At 37.7% G+C, this 26048-nt stretch overlaps 1 protein-coding gene across 3 annotated transcripts in view; it reads left to right on the top strand.

Annotated features, from left to right (window-relative positions):
* The window catches only part of APBA1 (amyloid beta precursor protein binding family A member 1), a 458099-nt gene that overhangs the window by 361657 nt on the left and 70394 nt on the right, over positions 1 to 26048 (top strand). For all 3 annotated transcript variants that reach the window (XR_008400662.1, XM_053702520.1, XM_053702519.1), the window contains exons 4-5: positions 3230 to 3331; positions 9186 to 9225. Coding sequence is in view for 2 of the 3 variants with exons in the window: in XM_053702520.1 (XP_053558495.1) it covers positions 3230 to 3331; positions 9186 to 9225 (142 nt within the window). In the remaining variant the exon portion in view is untranslated. The remainder of the gene's footprint in view (positions 1 to 3229; positions 3332 to 9185; positions 9226 to 26048) is intronic.

The following is a 26048-nucleotide window of genomic DNA, read 5'->3' on the forward strand; positions in this document are numbered from 1 at the left end:
ATAGCAGTAGCTCCCTATTTGGATAATATTCTGGTACAAGCACCATCTTTTCATCTGGCGGAGGACCATTCAGAATTTCTCCTCTCTTCTTCAATCTCATGGATGGAAGATAAACCTAGAAAAGAGTTCTCTCATGTCTTGCCCTCCGGACCTCCTTAAAGGGACACTGAACCCAATTGTTTTCTTTCGTGATTCAGATATAGCATGCAATTTTAAGCAACTTTCTAATTTACTCCTATTATCAAATTTTCTTTGTTCACTTGCTGTCTTTATTTGAAAAAGAAGTTATCTAGGCTTTTTGTTTGGTTCAGAACTCTGGACAGCCTTTTTTTATTGGTGCATGAATTTATCCACCAATCCGCAAGAACAACCCAGGTTGTTCACCAAAAATGGGCCGGCATCTAAACTTACATTCTTGCATTTCAAATAAAGATACCAAGAGAATGAAGACATTTTGATAATAAGAGTAAATTAGAAAGTTGCTTAAAATTTCACGTTCTCTCTGAATCACGAAAGAAAAAAATTGGGTTCAGTGTCCCTTTAAAGCGGTGTATGGAGGTGATTGGTCTCATGGTGTCCAGCATGGACATCATTCCCTTTTGCCAGGTTCCGTCTCAGACCGTTGCAACTGTGCATGCTGAGACAGTGGAACATCGATCATTCGGATCTGTCTCAACAGTTTTCTCGGGACAACCGGTCGAGAGAATCGCTCTCTTGGTGGCTCTGTCCGGATCATCTGTCACGAGGGACATCCTTCTTTAGACCATCCTGAGAGATTGTGACTATGGATGCAAGTCTATCAGGATGGGGAGCTGTTTGGGGTGCCGAGAAGGCACAGGGCCTGTGGACTCAGGAGGAATGCTCCCTCCTGATCAACATTCTGGAACTTCGGGCAATCTTCAATGCTGTGAAGACTTGGCCCCTTCTGGGTTCTTCCCAGTTCATCAGATTCCAATCAGACAATATAACCTCGGTGGCTTACATCAACCATCAGGGGGGAACGAGAAGCTCCCTATCAATGAGGGAAGTATCTTGGATTCTGGAGTGGGTGGAGCCCACAGCTGTTCACTGTCAGTGATCCACCTTCTGGGTGTGGACAACTGGGAAGCGGATTTTCTCAGCAGACAATCCTTTTATCCGGGGGAATCTCTCTCCATCCCGAAGTGTTTGCGGAGATATGCAACAGGTGGGGGACGCCGGAGATAGATCTCATGACGTCCCGCCTCAATACCAAGCTACCCAGATATGAGATGAGGTCCAGGGATCCTCAGGCGGAGCTGATAGATGCATTAGCAGTGCCTTGGAGGTTCAGTCTAATTTCCCTTTTCCCGCCGTTACCACTCCTACCTCGTGTAGTGGCACTCATCAAGCAGGAGCAGGCATCATTGATACTGATTGCTCCATCGTTGCCGCAAAGGATTTGGTTTGCAGATCTGGTGGGGATGTCATCATCTCCTCCGTGGAAGTTACCTTGTTGCAGGGATCTGCTGGAACAAAGTCCTTTTGTTCATCAAAATCTAGATTCCTCTTGGGCCTTTAAGAACGAGGCCTTTATGGATCAGATTTGTAAGGCTGCTACCTGGTCCTCCTTACATACTTTTTCTAAATTTTACAAGTTAGATGTTTTTGCTTCGGCTGAAGCAGCTTTCGGGAAAAAGGTTTTACAGGCTGTGGTGCCCTCAGATTATGGTCCGCCTTTCTTTTTGTCCCTCCCGTTATCATTCAGTATCCTCTAGAGCTTGGGTATAGTTTTCCCAACAGTAAGGAATGATGCCGTGGACACCCTAATATTAAGAAGGAAAACATAAATTATACTTACCAGATAATTTCATTTCCTTCTGTATAAGGAGAGTCCACGGCCCCTGCCTGTGTTCTCCGATGGGCGGTCCTCTAAACTTTTCTTCTGGCACCATTTATACCCTGATATTTCTCCTACTGTTTCTTGTTCCCTCTGCAGTATGACTGGGGGATGGGGGAAGTGGGAGAGGTATTTAAGCCTTTGGCTGGGGTGTCTTTGCCTCCTCCCGATGACCAGGCTCAGTATTTCACAACAGTAAGTAATCTGGTAAGCATAATTTATGTTTTTACTAGTCACGGCTAAAAACCTACTTTCTGCTGCCCTGTGTGGATTTGATGTGTTTTGAGGGGATTGCAGTCTCCCCTGCAACGTGCACAGCGTTTCAGGTGTGATGGACTTGACTGTTTGTTTAAAAGCTACTTGCCCAGAGGGAAAAAAGTTACTAGTCCACTATGTGTGTGTGTGTATATATATATATACAGGTAGCCCTCAGTTTACGCCGGGGTTAGGTTCCAGAAGGAATGGTTGTAAATCGAAACCGTTGTAAATTGAAACCCAGTTTATAATGTAAGTCAATGGGAAGTGAGCGAGCTAGGTTCCAGGCCCCTCTCAAAATTGTCATAAGTAACACTTAATACATTATTTTTAAAGCTTTGAAATGAAGACTTTAAATGCTAGACAGCATTATAAACCTAATAAAATAATCACACAACACAGACTTCACTTGCATTTTTCTGCAAACAGTTCTTTCTATGCATTCCAATCTGGACTGAGTTATAGACAGGAAGATCTTGTTCCTTTGAAATCGGCTCGATAGCTCAGGTCTGGTTCAAATGATTAATTTTAGCTTGCTTGTCTTTGCTGCAACACAAGCGGACAGCTCCACCTATCTGCTATTTTAATAAATGCACTGCTTCTCAATGCTTTTCAATAGCAGTCACATGACTGGAAAAAAAGGTTGTTATTCGGAAACGGTGTAAATCGAACCGTTGTAAAACGAGGGCCACCTGTGTATATATATATATATATATATATATATATATATATATATATATATATATATATATATATATATTATATATATTATATATATATATATATATTATATATATATATATATATTATATATATATATATATATTATATATATATATATATATATATATATATATATATATATATTATATATATATATATATATATATATATTTTATATATATATTATATATATATATATATATTATATATATATATATATATATATATGTATATATATGTGTGTGTGTATATATATATATATATATATATATACGGTATACATACACTGTATGTAGGTAGATAGATGTGTGTGTTTTCTTGCCAATAAAAAGGCTCCTTCTATCATTTGTGTTCTTGGTTAGTATTAAACATTTTTATTTATTTTTATTTAAGTCTTCATCGCCTGATTCGTCCGCATCCCATGGAGCAGAGTCAGCCAATCTGCAACATCATCAAAATGCCTGTGAATCAGCAGAATCTTCTTCAAATAAGGAGGTAACTTAATTTTGTCCTATATCTTTCTTCCACCACAGATTTATTTTATCATTTTTTTAAATAATTAAGATTAACTTGTTTAAATGTGACATAAAAGTGTGAGTCCTATGCTTTTTAGAAAAGGTTGCATGCTTGTTTACAGAAAAAGGACCAGTGCAAAATATTGTTAATGCGAACGCAACCTCACGAGATTGCGTTTCCATAGGCTCCAATGCCTCAGACACGGCATGAGAACTAGCGCAACAAATGTAAATATATATGTATATATGTTTTTGATATATAGAAATATCAAGAAACCTATTAAGATAAACATTGTCATATAGCCTCCTATATGGAGACGACCCAGGGCTAAAAAACATTGGAATCATAAACATGATAAAAACATTGGGATAATGAACATCGATTGTAAACATAATTAAAATATAATTAAATTGTTCGAATGATAAACATGATAAAAACATTAGGATAATGAACATCGATTGTAAACATAATTAAAATTTATAAAAATTAGAATATTAAAATATTTCAATATTTGAAACTCTCCATCAGTAATAGTAATGCAAAGTGGCAGGTGAAGAGGGGGGGTGCATGGTTATATTAACAGAAGTACTTGAAATCACAATTACAATAAGACCTATCTCTTTCAGTAATAGTAATGCAAAGTGGCAGGTGAAGAGGGGGGGTGCATGGTTATATTAACAGAAGTACTTGAAATCACAATTACAATAAGACCTATCTCTTTCAGTAATAGTAATGCAAAGTGGCAGGTGAAGAGGGGGGGTGCATGGTTATATTAACAGAAGTACTTGAAATCACAATAAGACCTATCTCTTTCAAATGCCTACATATACTCTATGTGGGGGTGTGCCTAATCTATGCTAGTATGAAAATACATGCACCTATTTAAGCTACACCTATAGGATAGAATAATAACAGCGGCTATAATCTTAAATTAAGAAGATGAGATAGATCTTCTTTGTTATTAAGACCCTTAGGGTAAAGGCAATCTAAATTGAAAATCCATTTTGATTCAGCAGTTAATAGTTTCTTTTCATAGTTCCCCCCTCTCCAATTGGCTGTAACCAATTGGATACCTATGTAGCTGAGATCTTTTTGTCTTCCCTGATGTTGCTGCGTGAAATGCCGATATAGTGGTGTGTCTACATTTTTATGCTTGATTTTTAACAGGTGTTTTTTGATTCTGTCTTTCAAAAGTCTGGAGGTCTGGCCTACATATTGTAGACCACAGTTACATTGTATCATATAGATGACCCCCTTACTTGTGCATCTTATTGTATCTTTAATTTCATACTTCACTTTAGAATTGTGTGATTTTTTTATTTAAATAATCTTGTCACTACTAGTGTCTTAGCCTTTTAGGAGGCGCTCTGTGTATTTATTTTTAGCACTTAATTTAGGGTAGGGTTGCACCGATAACATTTTTTTTTAAGACCGAGTACAAGTACCGATACTTGTTTTCAAATACTCGCCGATACCAATTACCAATACTTTTTTTTAATGTCATGTAACAGTTTACCAAGCACAATACAGACTAATTATTTAAGATTCCTTCTTTATAATTATGAAGGACTGTAACTCAAAAGACATTATAAAATAATAAAACAGTTTTATTTGTCACAAAGTTCACAGAACATGTTTAGAAATAAAAAATATTACAATAAAATATATTAATAATAACAACAACAATAAATAAGAAATATAAAATCACAATCAACCAAAAGTGCAATACATTAAAAAATAGAATAGTGCACTGATTTATCATGGGGAACAACAATTTTGACTAGATTACATTTGACTGGTAAGCTTTACCAATGCTCTCATTACATATCCTACTCCATTAAAGTCTATGGAGTTGGAAATGTGAACAGAGCATTGGTAAAGCTTACCAATCGAATTTAATCTAAATCTAGTACTCTTCCTGCAATTATATAAACTAAGGACAGGGCTGGATTGGCCTACCAGGATACCAGGAGATTTTCTGGTGGACTGCAGCAGCTGGGGCTGGAAAGCTACAATTTAAAGGGGTCATGCAATTGGGTTGTAGGGCTGTTACAACATCAATCTGACATTTGTATTTAATACAAAGTAATATTTAATTCTGAAAAAAATTTGGGGAAGGCGTTTCCCAGTAAACCCCTTTGAGAAAAATGGGACATGTGCAGTCTACCGACTCAACGGAAAGGGCTGCTTTTTATTCCCAGTCCAGCCGTTGCTATGGATGTTCCTCAGAGTACAGTATGTTTTGAACATAATTGTGCAAGATGAGAACTAGCAGTAAAAAAGGCAATCTAGCAATTAGAATATTTTTTGTTAGTGGCAAGTTCTTTTTAAGGAACAGAGCAAAAGCATGTTCAGCTATAAGTCTGTTTTTGCTATCAGTAAGGAGGTTTGACTCTAAGTTGAACAGTCTTCTACTTTCCATACTACTGCATGGGGCAGAAAGATATTTTTGGGCCATTTTAGCCAGAGCTGGAAATCTCAGTTTATTAACTGCCCAGTGCTTCAGGTGTTTGTCTGAACGAGGTACAGTGATCTCTCCTACAATAATACAAATAACAGCAATTTGTATTGGCAGAACAGTAGTAAACAATTTTTAGTTTAGTCTCCACTCCAGCTTAAAATGAAATGGGAACATGCAGTTTGAGAAAACGCCACAAGATAGCATATGGGTAGGAAGTGGAGGTATCGGTTTAAGTATCGTGCATTGGTATCGGTGCAACCCTATTTTAGGGGGTGTTAGGTTAGGGGGCTTAGTCATTTAAATAGGTTAATTGCGCTGTGGGGGGGTTGGCGGTTTAGGGGTTAATAGATTAATTAGTTTATTGCGATGTGGGTTAATGACGGTTTAGGGGTTAATAGATGTATTAGGTTAATTGCGACGTGGGTTAATGGTGGATTAGGGGTTAATAGTTTAATTAGGTTAATTGTGATGCTGGTGAATGGCCGGTTAGGGGTTAATAGATTTATTAGGTTTATTGTGATGTGGGTTAATGGCGGATTAGGTGTTAATAGTTTAATTGGGTTAATTGTGATGTGGGTTAATGGCGGATTATGGGTTAATAGTTTAGGTTAATTGCGATGTAGGTTAATGGCGGGTTAGGGTTTAATACATTTAACATTTATTAGGTCGTTTGCGATGTGGGTGAATGGCGGGTTAGGGGTTAATACATTTATTAGGGAGATCTCAATGTGGGTGAATGGCGGCTTAGGGGTTAATACATATATTAGGTAGATCACGATGTGGGTGAAGGGCGGCTTAGGGGTTAATAGTTTAATTAGGCATATTGCGTTGTGGGGGGTTGTCAGTTTAGGGCTTAATACTTTTATTATTAGTTCCGATATGGGGTGATGGCAGATATAGGGGTTTTTACATGTCACCTTTATTTTTGGGAGGCGGGTTAGACTTTAACGGGAGATTTAACATTTTTTTATTTTCTTAGGTGTTGGCAGTTTCTAACGTGCTGTAAGTCACTGGCGACTCCAGAGATTAGTATTCACGCACATTTCTGGACATTGCTAGTTTATTCGACTTACATCACTTTAAAAAAATAGAATAAAGAGAAAAGCACAGAGGATATGGAGTGCACACAAGACCTGAGGATACTGCCTAATCCGACAGCAAGCAATGTAGGTAAAAGATAGTCCCCAGCACTCAATTATAACAAGCATTAATAAGGGGCTGTGACCCCGAAACGTTGCTGATTTTTATGTGAATAAATTGCCTTAAAGTGAAGATAAAAAATTTTTCATTCATAATTCGGATTTCTAATCCTTTTATACTTTCAAATCCAGTCGCTATATTTTTTTTATTAAAAAAATTTGTTATTTATATACTTTTAAAACTACATTTTATTTACTGTTGGCTTCCTATTCTCCTCCCATTCAGAAGTTCCGGCTTTCAGATGCAGTGACGTATAGAGCGGTCCCACCCGCTCTATACGTGTCCAGTAAGCTTGTGCACATCGAGGATCTACTCACCGCGCATGCGTATCAATGTATCCCTTTCTTTGCCGTTAGAGTTGCGATTATCTTTCTACTGTGCCTGACAAAGAAATTTGTTAATGCGCATGCGCGAAACGTGAACCCGCTCGCTTGGCCGCAAAGAACTACAAAATGCTACGCATGCGCATATTGAACGATCCATGCTTACGTCAATTGACGGCCGCCTAACGGCCAAAGAATCAATTGGCTGCTTAAACAACGTGATCGTTGTTTAGAAATAAATAATAATTACGGGTTGATTTTCGGATAGGCTATTCGAGGATAAAAACATAATGTATCTAAGGTAATATTAAAATATAAAAGTATTGATGAATGAAACTCCTAATAATTTGGATTGATATATCGATTTATTTATTACAAAGCGTTTAAGTTTACCTTCACTTTAAGTTATAATTGAGTGCTGGGGACTATCTTTTACCTACATACGCCACTTTATGAACTGCCGGCGGGATTTATGTGATTCCCGAATGTGTGAGGGGAAATTACGTGTGACGCAGGTTTCGGGAGTTATGCTGAAGCCTGTGCCGTATATGTAATCTTGCCCATTGTTTTCAAAATGTTTCAAATTGCCTAAAGCAACTATTTGATGTTCAATATTTGCAGGTTGCAGAAATTAGCGTTTGGCCTTTCTATGGGGAAAAAATATATTTTTTTTATTTTTTTTTTACACACAAGCAAGAGTTGCTTAATGTCCTTTTAACCCTTTAATATCAAAGTATACATTTATATAGAAACTCTTTTATATTGGACACTGTAATAGATATGTGTATAATAATCACAACTTTTATTGTAAACAGCAGTCTACTATACAAATGTTTAATCATCCAAATGTTAAACAAAAAACGTAATATTTTTTATTTCCTCTCAAAATCCAGTCTAGAAACATTTGTAAAGATTCTCAAACTGAATGCTTAGTCCATTATCGCAATCATTTTTTGGTTATATTAATTGTATATCTCACATCTTGATAAATCCCAGAACTCGCAGGAAATGGCTTTGAAAGTTTTAGCTCTGACTTTTCCCCCGTGTACCTAATTCCTCTGACATAACTACCTGCCGCCTGATTATTGTGTCTTGCTTTTCAACGTTCTTATTGATTCTTAGATTTCTGATTAATATACCAACCCCATTCCTAATTGTCTTCAACCTATTTTGTCTTTCTGTTGCTCTATATTCTAGTCACCTGAAATATGCCTAATGAACATTCAAAAATGAATTTAGACGAGGCAAAATACATCATAGGTATAACAATGTAAGCCATACACATATAGCTTTTAAAAGTTTCTAACAGTCTGAATGAGCCTTATGATATTTGCCAACATGAGACTATTCTGAATATCATTAAGATATATTGTCTAGGCTTTCAAAGCAGATGGTGGGAGTACAGCAAGTTTAATAACCACATAGTTCAACAAATTATCTGTTCTTTTATTCCAAATCGCATCTTTTCCTTTTAAATCCAATAAGCCATGATATTTGTATGTGAATATTTTACCATAATTTTAATTTCAGTCCCTGGAAGCTCACAGACCTGGAAGCCCTGTCGCCTAGGTAGTAAGATCATAAGGCAGCATGCAGCGCTTGCGAGCATTATCAAGGCATCAATAGGAGCTTGCAAATCTCTAATTATTTAAACACCCTAATAAACCAGTCTGCACACAATTCCCTGAATAACTGCTAATCGTTTTAAAACAATCTAATTTTTCTTAACAAACTGCTGTTGAATTATATTGGCTGTCTGTGTGGTTTTGGTTTTTGCATGTATGGTATAATTTGTTTGTGAAATTTACCGTGTTTTGTTAAAACTAAAAATTGTTTGCCTTTGTTACAGTCAAGGAAGAGCCTGGCGTCTTTTCCAACCTATGTGGAAGGTAAGAAAATAAAATATGTGGCTTCTAAGAAAAACATCTGTTTATTATAGACAAATCATATATTAAAGCAGTGGTCTCAAAGTACAGGCCCCAGGGCCAAATGCGGCCCTCAAGATAGTTTTATCTGGCCCTCCCTTGTTTAATAGGCAAACCATTACTTTCAGCTGTCATTTTTTTTTAGGGTTCTTAGAGGTGTAACTAGTTGATATTCTATATAGGCACTCACAAGACAAATATAAAGACAAAGCATCCAGTGTAGACTCCTACCACACAATGCGTTGGGTAAATGCCACTTGTTACGTCGGTATACAGTTCCAAGATAATCACTTCACTTGTTACTCACAAGATAAATATACACTATAGTATATATTCACTACTACTTGGATAAATGTCACTTCCATTTCCTAGTATATCCAGTTCTGGAGCACTTACTCAGTTCAAGTGGCCCCCATGGGAGAAGGACACTTGGTCATTGGCCCCCAGATACTTTGAATTTGATACCCCTGTATTAAAGGGACACTGAACACAATTTTTTTCTTTTGTGATTCAGATAGAACATGCAATTTTAAGCAACTTTCTAATTTACTCCTATTATCAAATCTTCTTTATTCTCTTGGTATTTTTATTTAAAAAGCAAGAACGTACGTTTAGATACCGGCCCATTTTGGTCAACAACCTGGGTTGTTCTTGCTGATTGGTGGATAAATTCACTCACCAATAAACAAGTGCTGTCCAGTGTCCTGAACCAAACATGGCTGGCTCCTTGGCTTAGATGCCTTCTTTTTTAAATAAAGATAGCAAGAGAACGAAGAAAAATTGATAATAGGAGTAAATTAGAAAGTTGTTTAAAATTGCATGCTCTATCTGAATCACGAAAGAAAAACATTGGGTTCGGTGTCCCTTTAAAGTAATATATTTTTCTTTGTTTTGTCAAAAAGATGGTCCTTTATATTTTAGTGCTCTAAAAAAAATTTTTTTAGGGGTGTTCATCTGTTGAGCTGGAAAAAAAAGAACACTTAGGTTTTTATGCTTGTGGCTATGCATATCAACCAATAGAACTTTAGGAGTTGTGCTTGTCAGTCAGTGAGCTGCTACCCACTGACCAGATACTTTCTGATAGTTTCTAAATCCAAATAAAGTGCTTTAAATGCATATTTTGTATGCATGATAGACACACTGCTATTAAGGTAATGTGCTAAGGTTTATCGTTTTCCTTAATATCACAAAATCAGTTATGGAACCAATAAAATAATATATTAAAGGTTGAAATGGAGAAATAAACTATAGTTAGATTTAATCCCTCAGCAGTTGCAAATCAACACTTTAAGGTCTACACTGGGTCTGGCCCATGGTCCCTGGAAAGGTCACAATATAAGATGGTACACATACACACACGCACACATATATATATATATATATATATATATATATATATATATATTAAAGCTAGAATAACTTCCATGCCTCTTCATTTTTATTGCCACTCAGGGTGCATATTCTTTTTTGCACACTATGCCTTTTCACAGAGAAAAAATTTCCTTTAGCATATCAGTCTGACCCTGCCCAATGACAGTCCAGCACCAAAATACCAGGCAATTCCTCTCTGAATAAGAGAAACAGCAACCCCAGACGATCATTTTGGCCTTCTGTGGGCCTCGTCAGTGAGGTGCAGTTGCATCTCTCTAAGGGCATGTGTGCAAGGAGTCCACGTCTGGTTTCCCCCATTACTCTTAGGGAGACCCAAGAGCAATTTGCATAAATATATATATATATATATATATATATGTATGTGTGTGTGTGTGTATATGTATGTATGTGTGTGTGTGTGTGTGCAGGGCCGCCATCAGGGGGTGACAGGGGTGACTCCTGTCAGGGGCCCAATGGGCCAGGGGGGCCCCATGAGGCAAGAACTAAAAAAAAAAAAAAAATTGGCAGCCACCAGGGGGTACTACAGCAGAGTGCTAATTGAGCATCGGAAATGTTATTACAAGGAGTAAAGTATAAGCATTTGAGAGGACTAAACCACTATGCACAGTGTGAGACAGACTTGGCACTTTGTTTGTACAGTGTGTGCCTGATTCAGATGGCAGATCACTTTCATTTGCAGAGGAGGTTGAACTTGCTTAGCAAATGTTTTTTATTTCTTTGTGCAATTTCGGATTGTAACTTCAGTGTGGTAGTAGTTGTATGGGGGGGCCAGGAGTCCATAAAAACAATTTTTTTAGCAGCAGTGTATTTATGATTATTTGACAATGCTGTAGAAATTCTATATTTAAAACCATGCAGAAATGTTTCCTCCTCAATACACAAATGGTATGTGCCCTTTTGGAAGATATGCATTTATATATATATATATATATATATATATATATATATATATATATATATATATATATTTTAATTACATTCCAGTTTACTGCCCCTTTAGGCAAGGACTTTCCAGATGCAAGGAGGCATTTTATGTAAGATTTTAACATCTGCATAAAATGTTATACTCTGACACTAAGATTGCTCAGTGTTTGAAATGAGACAGGTTAACTTAAAACTGTTCAGTTTACACTACAGCTGACTTAATTTTGAAATACATACCAACGAGCCTAAATCCTGCATTTAACCAGATCTAATGGTATGAGTACAACAGCTTATGGTTCCACCAAGACCATATAGAGTACAGCATTTTCAAAATCCATAAGTACAGCTGACAGATGGGAACATCTGTACACTATATTTGAAGTGGTGCTCTTGGTTGGGGAAAATGGGAAAAAAACAAACAAACATATGTCAACCTTTTAAAAGTACTTTTCTTCATCTAGCCATCTACCCAGATCATTAATGTACAATTTTGAATTGACAAAATTATTTTTGTTTACATATTTACAAATATAATTCTTTAAAAAGTTATCTCTTAATTTCTGCAATTTTTTTTATCATGCATCACACTGTTGATTTAGGGGATGCAAGGTGCATACATGTTTCCTCCTGTGAGTGTTTCTGTGGGTGTCTGTGTTTATGTCTTTGTGCTTTGGTTTGTTTCTCTATGAGTATGTATTTTTTTTCTGTGGGTCTCTCTGTGAGGGTGTGTGTATGTCTTTGCGTGTTTTCTGTGGTGTCTCTGTGTATGTCTTTGTGTGTTTTCTGAGGCTGTCTCTGTCGGTGTTTCCTTGGGTGTATGTGCAAGTTTGAGTTTGTGTGTATGTTTGTGTCCATTGTCTGTTCCTTTTTAGGACATTTTGACCTTACTACTGATTATTCACATCTTTCTACAGACTTTGAGACTGAGACCTTTACGGAAGTCATCAATCTACCTTTTAACCTTTACATTATTGTTTAGGAAGTTCAGTGCCCTTCCTTTCAGTCACTGCATGCTGTTATCATTTAGTTGGCATCTTCCTTTACAAAAAAAAAATCAGAACTCCATATTTTGTTTTCTAAATCTCCTTTTTTTTACAACACTGTAGTCTACCTCATTACTTGTCAGGTCAATGTAATCAAGTGCTGAGTGTCTGTGTCTGAGTGTGTTTGTGTGTTTCTTTGCGTGTCTGCTAGACTGTCCATATGTAAATCCTTATGTGTGAGTGTGTGTGTGTGTGTTTCAGTGTATGAGTGTGTCTGTGTGTTTGTATGTTACTAACTTTACAACATTTCCAAGTTTAAATAGACACTTAAGAATAAAGTGCATATACGTTTTAGTCACTTGGTTAAAAATTGCACATGTCAAAGGGGGGGGGGGGGGCTGATCAATGGTTAAGTCAGGGGCCCCAAAATTTCTAGTGGCGGCCCTGTGTGTGTGTGTGTGTATGGATGTGTGTGTATGTAGGTATGCATGTATGTATGTGTGTGTGTATGTAGGAACATTTAACACAATAACTTTTAAAGCAGCTTTGTAAAGCAAAAACACGTTGCATTATCTCCAAAACCAGAGCTTAGAAGTGTTCACGTCCACTGAAGCATTCGTCAAGAGTAGACTAGACTCTTTCCTTTGCTATAAAATATGTATATTATGGAATGAAATAACTATTCAATACAGAGCTTCAAATAAACTAGAATTAGCCTGTTCTGTACCATCCCAGGACTCACCATTTTAGGTTCAGTGACATTGGTAGTCACCCATAGACCCGCATCCAGAATCACCTTTTTCTACATTTAAAGGTGTTAATGACATCCTTTACTAAATTATGCAACCACTCTGACATATTTGATAATCTATGATCATTCATTCTTTTGTCCTTTTGAGGAGAACTGTGTACAGAAATGTTTTGTTTAAAATAAATTATAAAGAATACTTTAGAAAGGCATAAAATAATCTTTATAGTTTACGTTTATTATCAGGTGTGTTTATCTTTGAGATTATTATATGTTTCTTCTACTAGATACGACGAGTCCACGGATTCATCCTTACTTGTGGGATATTATCCTCCTGCTAACAGGAAGTGGCAAAGAGCACCACAGCAGAGCTGTCTATTTAGCTCCTCCCTTGACTCCACCCTCCAGTCATTCTCTTTGCCTATACTTAGTAATAGGAAGAGGTAAAGTGAAAGAGGTCTTAATATAATAGTTTTTATTTTCTTCAAGCAAGACTTTTTTTATTTTAAATGGTACCGGTGAGTGCTATTTTTCCTCAGGCAGCAGATGGATGAAGATTCCTGCCTGGAGGCTGATGATCTTAGCAGTTGTCACTAAGATCCAGAGGAGTTCCCACAGAATGGCTGAGGAGTACTTGAGAAGCTTCAGTGTGGGGAACGTTTTTTCATGCTACAGCATTGAGGTATGTTCAGTCATTTTTTTCTGGAGAGACTGTGGTATTTCAGAACTGGCTGACATAGTTCCCATAAGGGAAGGGGTAAGCAGTAATCCCACTTGTACATAGAAGGGGTATTACTGGAACCTGTATATTATGGGCTTGACACTGGTAAAATAATGTTTTGTTGGCAAAACGGTTTTTATTAGGGGCAACTTAACGTTTTTATATGCAAACGTTTTTATGGCTGATGGCACTGGAGGGTTTCACGTGGCTTACATATATTAGATGGGTAATATGAAAGACCCACATGGCTAGTGTTCTAGACCGCTTTACAGCGGTTTTTACTAGGCAGAGAGACATCGATGTTGATGGTCGGGGCCTATTTTTGCGCCTCAGATGCGCAGTTGAAATGCTTATGAAGGCAGCAAGCTCCAGCTCCGGTGGGCCTAAATTGAGGATTTAGACTAAACGAAGGAGATAGTGTGAATTACAGACCCCTGAGGGCAGGTAGGCGGGGGTTGCTATATTATTTTTCATAAACTTTTTTGAGTAACGTTTTTTTCCATAAAGGGTTAAGTCTACCTTACTTGTGGTGCAATCTTAGCTGGCAAGATAAAACACATATATGCTAAAATTGTGATATTTATTACATTTTAAGGCAGTTTTGGAAAAATTGTATGCTTTTTTACTCTTAAAGGCGTAGTACCGTTTTTTCAGATTGTTGTTTTTTTCACTAAATAAAGTCTTTTCAAGATTTTTTGTGGTTATTACTAGCCTGTTCAACATGTCTGACATTGAGGAAAGTCAATGCTCTATGTGTTTAGAAGCCATTGTGGAAACCCCACTTAAAATGTGTCCCTCATGTACTGAAAGGGCCTTACATTGCAAAGAACATATTTTAGGTGATAAAAGTATGTCTAGGTATGATTCTCAGTCTGAAGAGAATCAGGTTATGCCATCCAATTCTCCCCAAGTGTCACAACCTTTAACGCCCACTCAAGCGACGCCACGTACTTCTAGTGCGTCTAATTCTTTTACCCTGCAAGATATGGCTGCAGTTATATCCACTACCCTTACAGAGGTATTATCTAAACTGCCAGGTTTACAGGGTAAGCGCAGTAGGTCTGGTATTAGAGTAAATGCTGAGCCCTCTGATGCTTTATTGGCCATCTCTGATGTACCCTCACAGTGTTCTGAGTTGGGGGTAGGGGGAATTGCTGTCTGAGGGAGAACTTTCAGGAAATGTGTTCCCTCACACAGACTCGGACGTGACGGCCTTTAAATTTAAGCTTGAACACCTCCGCCTGTTACTCCGGGAGGTTTTAGTGACTGATGGATGATTGTGACCACCAGAGAAATTGTGTAAATGGATAAATATCTAGAGGTCCCTACTTACACTAATTTTTTTCCAGTCCCTAAAAGGATTTCAGACATTGTTACTAAGGAATGGGATAGACCAGGCATTCCGTTCTCTCCCCCTCCTACTTTTAAGAAAATGTTTCCCATATCTGACACCATTCGGGATTCCTGGCAGACGGTCCCTAAGGTGGAGGGTGCTATTTCTACCCTGGCTAAGCGTACAACTATACCTATTGAGGACAGTTGTGCTTTCAAAGATCCTATGGATAAAAAATTAGAGGGTCTTTTAAAGAAATTGTTTATTCATCAGGGTTTTCTTCTACAACCAGCGTGCATTGTTCCAGTTACTACTGCAGCAGCTTTTTGGTTTGAGGCTCTAGAGGAGTCTCTTAAGGTTGAGACCCCATTAGATGATATTTTGGATAGAATTAAGGCTCTCAAGCTAGCTAATTCTTTTATTACCGATGCCACTTTTCAAAGGGCTAAATTAGCGGCAAAAAATGCAGGCTTTGCCATTCTAGCACGTAGAGCGTTATGGCTTAAGTCTTGGTCTGCTGATGTGTCATCAAATCTAAACTTTTAGCTATTCCTTTTAAAGGTAAGACCCTATTCGAGCCTGAACTAAAGGAAATAATTTCTGACATTACTGGAGGTAAAGGTTATGCCCTTCCTCAGGACAAGACTGTTAAAATGAGGGTTAAACAAAATAATTTTTGTTCTTTTCGAAACTTTAAAGGTGGACACTCTACTTCCTCCTCTGCCACAAAGCAGGAGGGGAATTTTGCACAATCCAAGTCAGTCTGGAGACCTAACCAGACCTGGAATAAAGGTAAACAGGCCAAGAAGCCTGCTGCTGCTACCAAGACAGCATGAAGGGGCAGCCCCTGATCCGGGACCGGATCTAGTAGGGGGCAGACTTTCTCTTTTCGCTCAGGCTTGGGCAAGGGACGTTCAGGATCCCTGGGCATTAGAAATCGTGACCCAGGGGTATCGACTAGAATTCAAGGATTTTCTCCCAAGAGGGAGATTTCATCTTTCACGTTTGTCTGTAGACAAGACAAAAAGAGAGGCGTTCTTACGCTGTGTAGAAGACCTATATGAAGACCTATATTCCATGTGTAATCTGCACAGTTCCAAAACTAGACCAGGGGCAGGGGTTTTACTCAAATCTGTTTGTGGTTCCCAAAAAAGAGGGAACCTTCAGACCAATTTTAGATCTCAAATGCCTAAACAAATTTCTCAGAGTCCCATCGTTCAAGATGGAGACCATACGAACAATTTTACCAATGATCCAGGAGGGTCAATATATGACCACCGTGGATTTGAAGGATGCGTATCTTCACATTCCTATTCACAAAGATCATCACCAGTTTCTCAGGTTCGCCTTTCTGGACAAACACTACCAGTTTGAGGCCCTCCCTTTCGGGTTGGCCACAGCTCCCAGAATCTTCACAAAGGTGCTAGGGTCCCTTCTGGCGGTTCTAAGGCCACGGGGCATAGCAGTGGCGCCCTATCTGGGCGATATTTTGATTCAGGCATCAACTTACCATCTAGCCAAATCTCACACGGACATCGTGTTGGCTTTTCTAAGAACTCATGGGTGGAAGGTGAACATACAAAAGAGTTCACTGACAAGAGTTCCATTCCTAGGAACTCTGATAGACTCGGTAGACATGAAAATTTTTCTGACGGAGGTCAGAAAGTCAAAGATCCTAACCTCTTGCCAAACACTTAATTCCATTCCTCGGCCATCAGTGGCACAGTGTATGGAGGTCATTGGGTTAATGGTAGCGGCAATGGACATCGTTCCGTTTGCTCGCTTACATCTCAGACCACTGCAGCTGTGCATGATCAGACAGTGGAATGGGGATTATGCGGATTTATCTCCTCTGATAAATCTGGATCTAGAGACCAGAGACTCTCTTCTTTGGTGGTTGTCACAGGATCATCTGTCCGAGGGAATGTGCTTCCGCATGTCAGCATGGGTCATAGTGATGACGGATGCCAGCCTCTTGGGCTGGGGTGCAGTCTGGAATTCCCTGAAGGCTCAGGGTGTTTGGACTCAGGAGGAGTCCCTACTACCAATAAATATTCTGGAACTGAGAGCAATATTCAACGCGCTCCAAGCGTGGCCTCAGTTGGCTTTGGCCAAATTCATAAGGTTCCAGTCGGACAATATCACGACTGTAGCATATATCAATCATCAAGGGGGAACAAAGAGTTCTCTAGCGATGACAGAAATTTCCAAGATAATTCGATGGGCAGAGACTCACTCTTGCCATCTATCAGCAATCTATATCCCAGGAGTAGAGAACTGGGAAGCAGATTTTCTAAGTCGTCAGACTTTTCACCCGGGGGAGCTCCATCTGGAGGTGTTTGTGGCATTGATCCGTCAATGGGGCACACCGGAATTGGATCTGATGGCATCTCGTCAGAATGCCAAACTTCCTTGTTACGGGTCCAGATCAAGGGATCCCCAAGCAGTACTGATAGATGCTCTAGCAGTACCTTGATCATTCAACCTGGCTTATGTGTTTCCTCCTTTTCCTCTCCTACCTCGTCTGATTGCCATAATCAAACAGGAGAGGGCTTCGGTAATCCTGATAGAGCCTGCGTGGCCACGCAGGATTTGGTATGCAGATCTAGTGGAAATGTCATTTCTGCCACCGTGGAAACTGCCACTGAGACAGGACCTTCTAATCCAAGGTCCGTTCCAACATCCAAATCTAAATTCTCTGCAGCTGACTGCCTGGAGATTGAACGCTTGATTTTATCTAAGCGTGGATTCTCTGAGCCGGTCATTGATACCTTGATTCAGGTTTGCAAGCCTGTCACTAGGAAAATTTACCATAAGATATGGCGTAAATATCTTTATTGGTGCGAATCCAAGGGCTACTCATGGAGTAGGGTTAGGATTCCTAGGATTTTGTCCTTTCTCCAAGAAGAATTGGAGAAGGGATTATCAGCTAGTTCCTTAAAGGGACAAATTTCTGCTTTGTCAATTTAACTACACAGACGTCTGGCGGATGTCCCAGATGTTCAGTCTTTTTGTCAGGCTTTAGTCAGAATCAAGCCTGTGTTTAAACCTGTTGCTCCGCCATGGAGTTTGAATTTAGTTCTCAATGTTCTTCAAGGGGTTCCGTTTGAACCCATGCATTCCATAGATATTAAGCTTTTATCTTGGAAAGTTTTGTTTTTAGTTGCTATCTCTTCTGCTCGAAGAGTTTCTGAGCTTTCTGCATTTCAATGTGACTCGCCTTATCTTATATTCCATTCTAATAAGGTAGTTTTGCGTACTAAACCTGGATTCCTTCCTAAGGTTATTTCAAATAAGAATATTAATCAGGAAATTGTTGTTCCTCCTTTGTGTCCTAATCCTTCTTCTAAGAAGGAGCGTCTGTTACATAACTTGGACGTGGTTCGTGCCTTGAAGTTTTACTTACAAGCGACCAAGGATTTCCGTCAAACATCTTCTCTATTTATTGTCTATTCTGGAAAGCGTAGGGGTCAAAAAGCTACGGCTACCTCTCTTTCTTTTTGGCTGAAAAGCATCATCCGTTTGGCATACGAGACTGCTGGACAGCAGCCTCCTGAAAAAATTACAGCTCATTCTACTAGAGCGGTGGCTTCCACATGGGCTTTTAAAAAAACGATGCTTCTGTTAAACATATTTGTAAGGCTGCGACTTGGTCCTCCCTTCATACCTTTTCCAAATTTTCCAAATTTGATACTTTTGCTTCTTCTGAGGCTTTTTTTTGGGAGAAAAGTTCTTCAAGCAGTGGTGCCTTCCGTTTAGGTATCTGTCTTGTCCCTCCCGTTCATCCGTGTCCTGTTGCTTTGGTATTGTATCCCACATGTAGTAGAAGAAAAGGAAATTTATGCTTACCTGATAAATTGATTTCTTCTATGATACGACGAGTACACGGCCCTCCCTGTCATTTTAGACAGATTATATTTTTGTTTTCAAACTTCAGTCACCTCTGCACCTTTTTTAGTTTCTCCTTTTTCTTCCTATAGCTTCGGTCGAATGACTGGGGGGTGGAATCAAGGGAGGAGCTATATAGACAGCTCTGCTGTGGTGCTCTTTGCCACTTCCTGTTAGCAGGAGGATAATATCCCACAAGTAAGGATGAATCCGTGGACTCGTCGTATCGTAGAAGAAATCAATTTATCAGGTAAGCATAAATTTCCTTTTTGCATTCTGCTTTAATAGATAAAATGTATGACTAAAGCATTTTATTAAAGTGATAGGAAATTCAAAATTTAAGTTTAATGGTTTAGGATAGACACACATCCATTTAGTGCAAGTTTCAGGTTTATCTATCCATAATCAAAATCCTTATATAGAGCAGCATGTATATTGCTACTACTGAGTTACTTTTGATGGTCCATAAAAAAATTATTTGTTTTGCTGCTGGGCCCTCAGTTGAGTAGGTCCGTCACTGCAAGGAATAGTTTAATAATAAAATCTCTAATATACAGTAGATATAAAAAGTCTACACACCCCTGTTAAAATGTCAGGTTTCTGTGATGTAAAAAAATGAGACAAAGATAAATCATTTCAGAACTTTTTCCACCTTTAATGTGACCTATAAACTGTACAACTCAATTGAAAAACAAACTGAAATCTTTTAGGTAAAGGGAAATAAAAAAAAAAAACTATAACAATATGATTGCATAAGTGCGAACACCCTTAAACTAATACTTTATTGAAGCACCTTTTGATTTTATTGTAGCACTCAGTCTTTTTGGGTATGAGTTTTTCAGCATGGCACATCTTGACTTGGCAAGATTTGCCCACTCTACTTTGCAAAAACTCTCTAAATCTGTCAGAATGCGAGGGCATCTCCTGTGCACAGCCCTCTTCAGATCACCCCACAGATTTTGAATTGGATTCAGGTCTGGGCTCTGGCTGGGCCATCCCAAAACTTTAATCTTCTTCTGGTGAAGCCATTCCTTTGTTGATTTGGATGTATGCTTTGCGTCTTTGCCATGCTGAAAGATGAAGTTCCTCTTCATGTTCAGCTTTCTAGCAGAAGCCTGAAGGTTTTGTGCCAATATTGTCTGGTATTTGGAACTGTTCATTATTCCCTCTACCTTGACTAAGGCCCCAGTTCCAGCTGAAGAAAAACAGCCCCAAAGCATGATGCTGCCATCACCATGCTTCACTGTGGGTATGGTGTTCTTTTGGTGATATGCAGTGTTGTTTTTGCGCCAAACATATCTTTTGGAATTATGGCCAAAAAGTTCAACTTTGGTTTGATCAGACCAGAAAACCTTTTGCAACATGCTTTTTGGAAACTTCAGATGTGTTTTTGCAAAAAAATTTCCGTGCTTGGATGTTTTTTTTTGTAAGAAAAGGCTTCCGTCTTGCCACTCTACCCCATAGCCCAGACATATGAAGAATACGGGCGATTGTTGTCACATGTACCACACAGCCAGTACTTGCCAGATATTCCTGCAGCTCCTTTAATGTTGCTGTAGGCCTCTTGGCAGCCTCCCAGGCCAGTTTTCTTCTCGTCATCAATTTTGGAGGGACATCCAGTTCTTGGTAATGTCACTGTTGCACCATATTTTCTTCACTTGATGATGACTGTCTTCACTGTGTTCCATGGTATATCTAATGCCTTGGAAATTCTTTTGTACCCTTCTCCTTACTGATACCTTTTAACAATGAGATCCTTGTGATGCTTTAGACGCTCTCTGCAGACCATGGCTTTTGCTGTAGGATGTGACTAACAAAATGTCAGGAAAGACCTACTAGAACAGCTGAACTTTATTTGGGGTTAATCAGAGGCACTTTAAATTATGACAGGTGTGTACTGACTCCTATTTAACATGATTTTGAATGTGATTGCTTAATTCTGAACACAGCTACATCCCCAGTTATAAAAGGGTGTTTACACTTATGCAACCATATTATTTTATTTTTTTATTTTTATTTCCCATTACCTAAAAGATTTCAGTTTGTTTTTCAATTGAGTTGTACAGTTTATAGGTAACATTAAAGGTGGAAAAAGTTCTGAAATTATTTATCTTTGTCTCATTTTTTTTACATCACAGAACCTGACATTTTAACAGGGGTGTGTAGACTTTTTATATCTACTGTATATGAACATTTTCTTGTTGCACTTCTATATCCTTTTCTGAAAGCATTATGCAAATGTGTGGGGTGATCAGTGTTCCCTCTAAAGTCAGTTTTGTTAGCGGCCCAGAAGTGAAACAGTTAATTAGAGCAATTAGCAAACACTACACAATGCAAACTGTAAGGTGTGGTTCCCTTTTTAACTGTTTCACTGCTGGGCCATTAACAAAACTGACCTTAGAGGGAACACTGGCGGTGATGTAATTATAAACTACACTAACACATATAAGTAAAGAATTAATAAAATATATTTATTTTGTACATGTGCAATAAGTGCCACCGCTTCTATAACCAGTAGGGGGCTAAAAAAAATCTGTTTAGTCCAAAGGGAGGAAAAAGAAAGTGATCGCTTAGATACAAATCGCACATTTACTTTTTGCTTTTTTATGGCTGTGTACTCCTTGCTAATTGAACTGGAAAGAAGCCAAACAGAATCCAGCATATGAACATATTTCAGAAAATACAAAAAAATATATATAATAACAGTCCTTAAAGGGACAGTTAAGTCCCAACATTTTTTTCATGATTCAGATAGGGCATGTAATTTTAAACAACTTTCCAATTTACTTTTATCACCAATTTAGCTTTGTTCTCTTGGTATTCTTAGTTGAAAGCTAAACCTAGGAGGCTCATATGCTAATTTCTTGAAGGCCACCTCTAATCTAAATGCATTTTGACAGTTTTTCACCACTAGAGGGCATTAGTTCATGTGTTTCATAAAGAGAACATTGAGCTCATGCACGTAAATTTACTGAGGAGTGAGCACTGATTGGCTAAAATGCAAGTCTATTAAAAGAACTGAAATAAGGGGGCAGTCTGCAGAGGCTTAGATACAAAGGTAATTACAGAGGTAAAATGTGTATTATTATAACTGTGTTGGCTATGTAAAACTGGGTAATGGGTAATTAAAGGGGTATGAAACCCAACTTTTTTCTTTCATGATTCAGATAGATCATGCAATTTTAGGCAACTTTCTAATTTACTCCAATTATCAATTTTTCTTTGTTCTCTTGGTATGCTTTGTTAAATGACCATCAATGCACTACTGGTTGCTGACTGAACACATGAGTGAGCCAATGACAATCAGTATATATATATGCAGCCACCAATCAGCAGCTCGAACCTAGGTTCTTTGCTGCTCCTGAGCTTAGCTAGATAAACCTTTCAGCAAAGGATAACAAGAGAAGGAAGCAAATTAAATAATATAAGTATATTGGAAAGTTGTTTAAAATGTAATTCTCTATCTGAATTGTGAAGGAAAAATGTAGGGTTTCATGTCCGTTTAAGGGATTATCTATCTTTTAAAACAACACAAATTCTGGTGTTAACTGTCCCTTTAATTATATATACATGGAGTAAAGTGTAAACACTTTTACACCATTAGATGGATAGTGAAGTCAAAATTAAACTTAAATGGATTTCATGAACTTTTAAACAACATTCAAATTTACTTTTAATATCAATTTTGCTTTGTTCTCTTGGAGTAATCCTAAGTAAGTTCAGGAGCGTGCACGTGTCTTTGGTCATCTGGCAGCTGTGTTTGAAACATTTTTTTATAGCATGCATAAGACATGTGAGCTCCTATCAGCCTACCTAGATTTAATCGTCAACAAAGGATACCAAGGGAACAAAACAAATTTGATAATAGAAGTAATTGGAACTTGTTTTAGAATTGTGTGCTCTATCAAAATCACTAAAGTTTTTACTTTTGTCTTTACTGTCCCTTTTAATTTTAACTGTAAGCAAAGATTACTGTGAGTGTATGCTTTTTCTTATATTGTAGTGTTTTATTATCAAAATATTATGCATAGTAAGGTTGAAAGAAATGCAGCTAAATAAATCAAATTGCTTTGACTGCAGTGCAGTTGTTACTGTCTTAGGTATGTTTTATATTTAAAGGGATAGTCTAGTCAAAATTAAACTTTAATGATTCAGATAGAGAATGCAATGTTAATCAACTTTCTAATTTACTTCTATTATCAATTTTTCTTTATTCTCTTGGTATCTTTATTTAAAACAGCTGGAAAGTAAGCTTAAAGGGACAGTCAACACCAGAATTTTTGTTGTTTAAAAAGAAAGATAATCTATTTATTACCCATTCCCCAGTTTTGCATAAACCAACACTGTTATAGAAATACATTTTTCACCTCTGTGATTACCTTGTATCTATGCTTCTGAAAACTGCCTCCTTCTTTCAGTTTTTTTGACAGACCTGCATTTTAGCTTCACGTGCATGAGCTCAATGTTATCTATTTGAAACACATGAACTTATGCCCTCTAGTGGTCAAAATGCATTCAGATTAGAGGAAGTTTTAAATGTTTAAGAAATTAGCATATGAACCTCCTAGGTTTAGCTTTCAACTTAGAATACCAAGAGAACAAAACAAAATTGGTTATACAAGTATATTGGAAAGTTGTTTCAAATTACATTCCCTGTTTAAATCATGAAAGTTTTTTTTGGACTTGACTGTCCCTTTAAGAGCCGGACCATTTTTGGCTCAGCACCTCGGTAGCGCTTGCTGATTAGATGGCTACATTTATACACCAATCGGCAAGTGCTACCCAGGTGCTGAACCAAAAATGGGCCAATGTCTATGCTTACATTCCAGCTTTTTTAAATGAAGAAACCAAGAGAACAAAGAAAAACTGTTAATATGAGTAAATTAGAAAGGTGCTTAAAATCACATGTTCTATCGGAATCCTGAAAGTTTAATTTTGACTATACTTTCCCTTTAAAGGTATGTTAAACAGTAATTACAGGCTAGACAAAGTGATGCTTTTAAAGCAGAGATTAGCCTTAGAATATGTAGATGTATATTTACAGTTATATGTGCAATATTTAAACAACTATTATAAGTATAAAGATTTAGTTATTGGAACCACCATGTTTGAACTAGTTTTCTATTTATCTCTGAGCAAAGAAGGCAGTGTGGAATTTTTTTTGATTATCCTACGTTGAACACAGCCTTGTTCAGACATTCTCTTTTATTGCCTGGTTTATATAGATAAGTAATTGCTCTCTGCAGGAAGGATAAATAAGGGGAAACTCTTAAGCTAAAAAATGGTGGCGCCCGTTACTTTAAAGAAACACAGTGGAATTTAGAAAAGCAACAATGTCAGAATAAATTAAGGGAAAAGGCACAAAGTAAATAATGAAAATATAATGCAAGGTTTTTTCAACTACACATAATAAAACTACAAATAATCCGTTTTAGTACCATTTAAATATGCTCCAGTCACTGGCCACATCCTTATGTGTAACATTAAAACATGGGGGTGTATGCATTTAACACCTTTGATGATTTAGACATATAGTAAATGCAGTTAGTTAAACTCAAAATAATAGTGTTTTGCTTTTACACCTGAATATTTATTTAGCGCTGTATTCACATAAAGATTTGCACTGCCAGTTTTCCACTAATCTGACATCCGAAAGTATATTCCTGTTTTTGTTCTTTTTGTTTCTTTTGTGTACAACACACAGTTATAATTTATGGTAAAGTTATTGCACTAGAATTTAGTAACTTCTGTTTGTCCCTCATGAGGTAACTTTGTTTACAGTAGCATTGTGTTAAATGATAGATTACTACCTGTATCTCTATTGTATGTCATGTGCCTGTGCGTTTTTCTTTCTTTATTTTCTAATCACCTGAAGAAGTAGATTTGACGTGTGGCATCTGCAGCTTATTGTTGTAAAACTATTTCTATTGACTTTTTGACTAGACTTGCCCACAGCCTTGGCACAAAGCTGTTTAAAGCTGTGAAGCTTTTTTGGCCTTTGTGTGATTTTATTGATCCCTATAGTTAATGGTCAGTGGCTTTCTGAAACCACAGTCTAACCATCTCATTTGATTAGATGTTTGATAACATAATATATAGAAATCGTTTAACATTCTAGCATGTATTGTAGTATACAAAAGGAAGCAGAGGTATTTTTTTATACTCAATGGAGACCGTTAACTTGAAGGTACAGTTTCATGTAAAAATGACATGCGCAAATTCATTAGAGCATGTAATGTTTGCATTACCAGCGCTAGGTAACTATGTAAATATATAGGTAAATTCTGTTAGAGTGAATGTAAAGTTTGCGGAATGAGTGCCCGTTTTTTAAAAATCCTATTAAAAACAGGGGCACTTTCATTCATCAACTTTACATTTCACTGGTTTTGTTAAAATACTTACCTTTTCTTCTTGAAAGCAGCTTCAGCCTCTTCATATATCAGCAATGACGATTCCGGCATCCTCCAATCACGGCTTCCCCCCTAGGGAATCATTGCCTAAAGCAACGCCGTGATTGGAGGAACGCCGGGATTGTCATTTCTGACGTAGGAAGAGGCTTGCGACGGGCGGGGAAGCGCTTGAGCGGCTTTCGCAAAGAATAGGTAAGTATTTTAACAAAGCCAGTGAAATGTAAAGTTTGATGAATGAAAGTGCACTGGTTCATCAAAATTTACATTCACTTTAAGGAGCTTCAAAGGGAGCTTTTTTATGACACTAAATTCATCTTAAGTGGCTATATTTTTATTTATTTTGTCTTTTAATTATATTTTCATTTGCATTCTAGTTATAGAAGCTGCA

Source organism: Bombina bombina, chromosome 2 (genome assembly GCF_027579735.1).
Source record: "Bombina bombina isolate aBomBom1 chromosome 2, aBomBom1.pri, whole genome shotgun sequence".
NCBI lineage: Eukaryota > Metazoa > Chordata > Amphibia > Anura > Bombinatoridae > Bombina > Bombina bombina.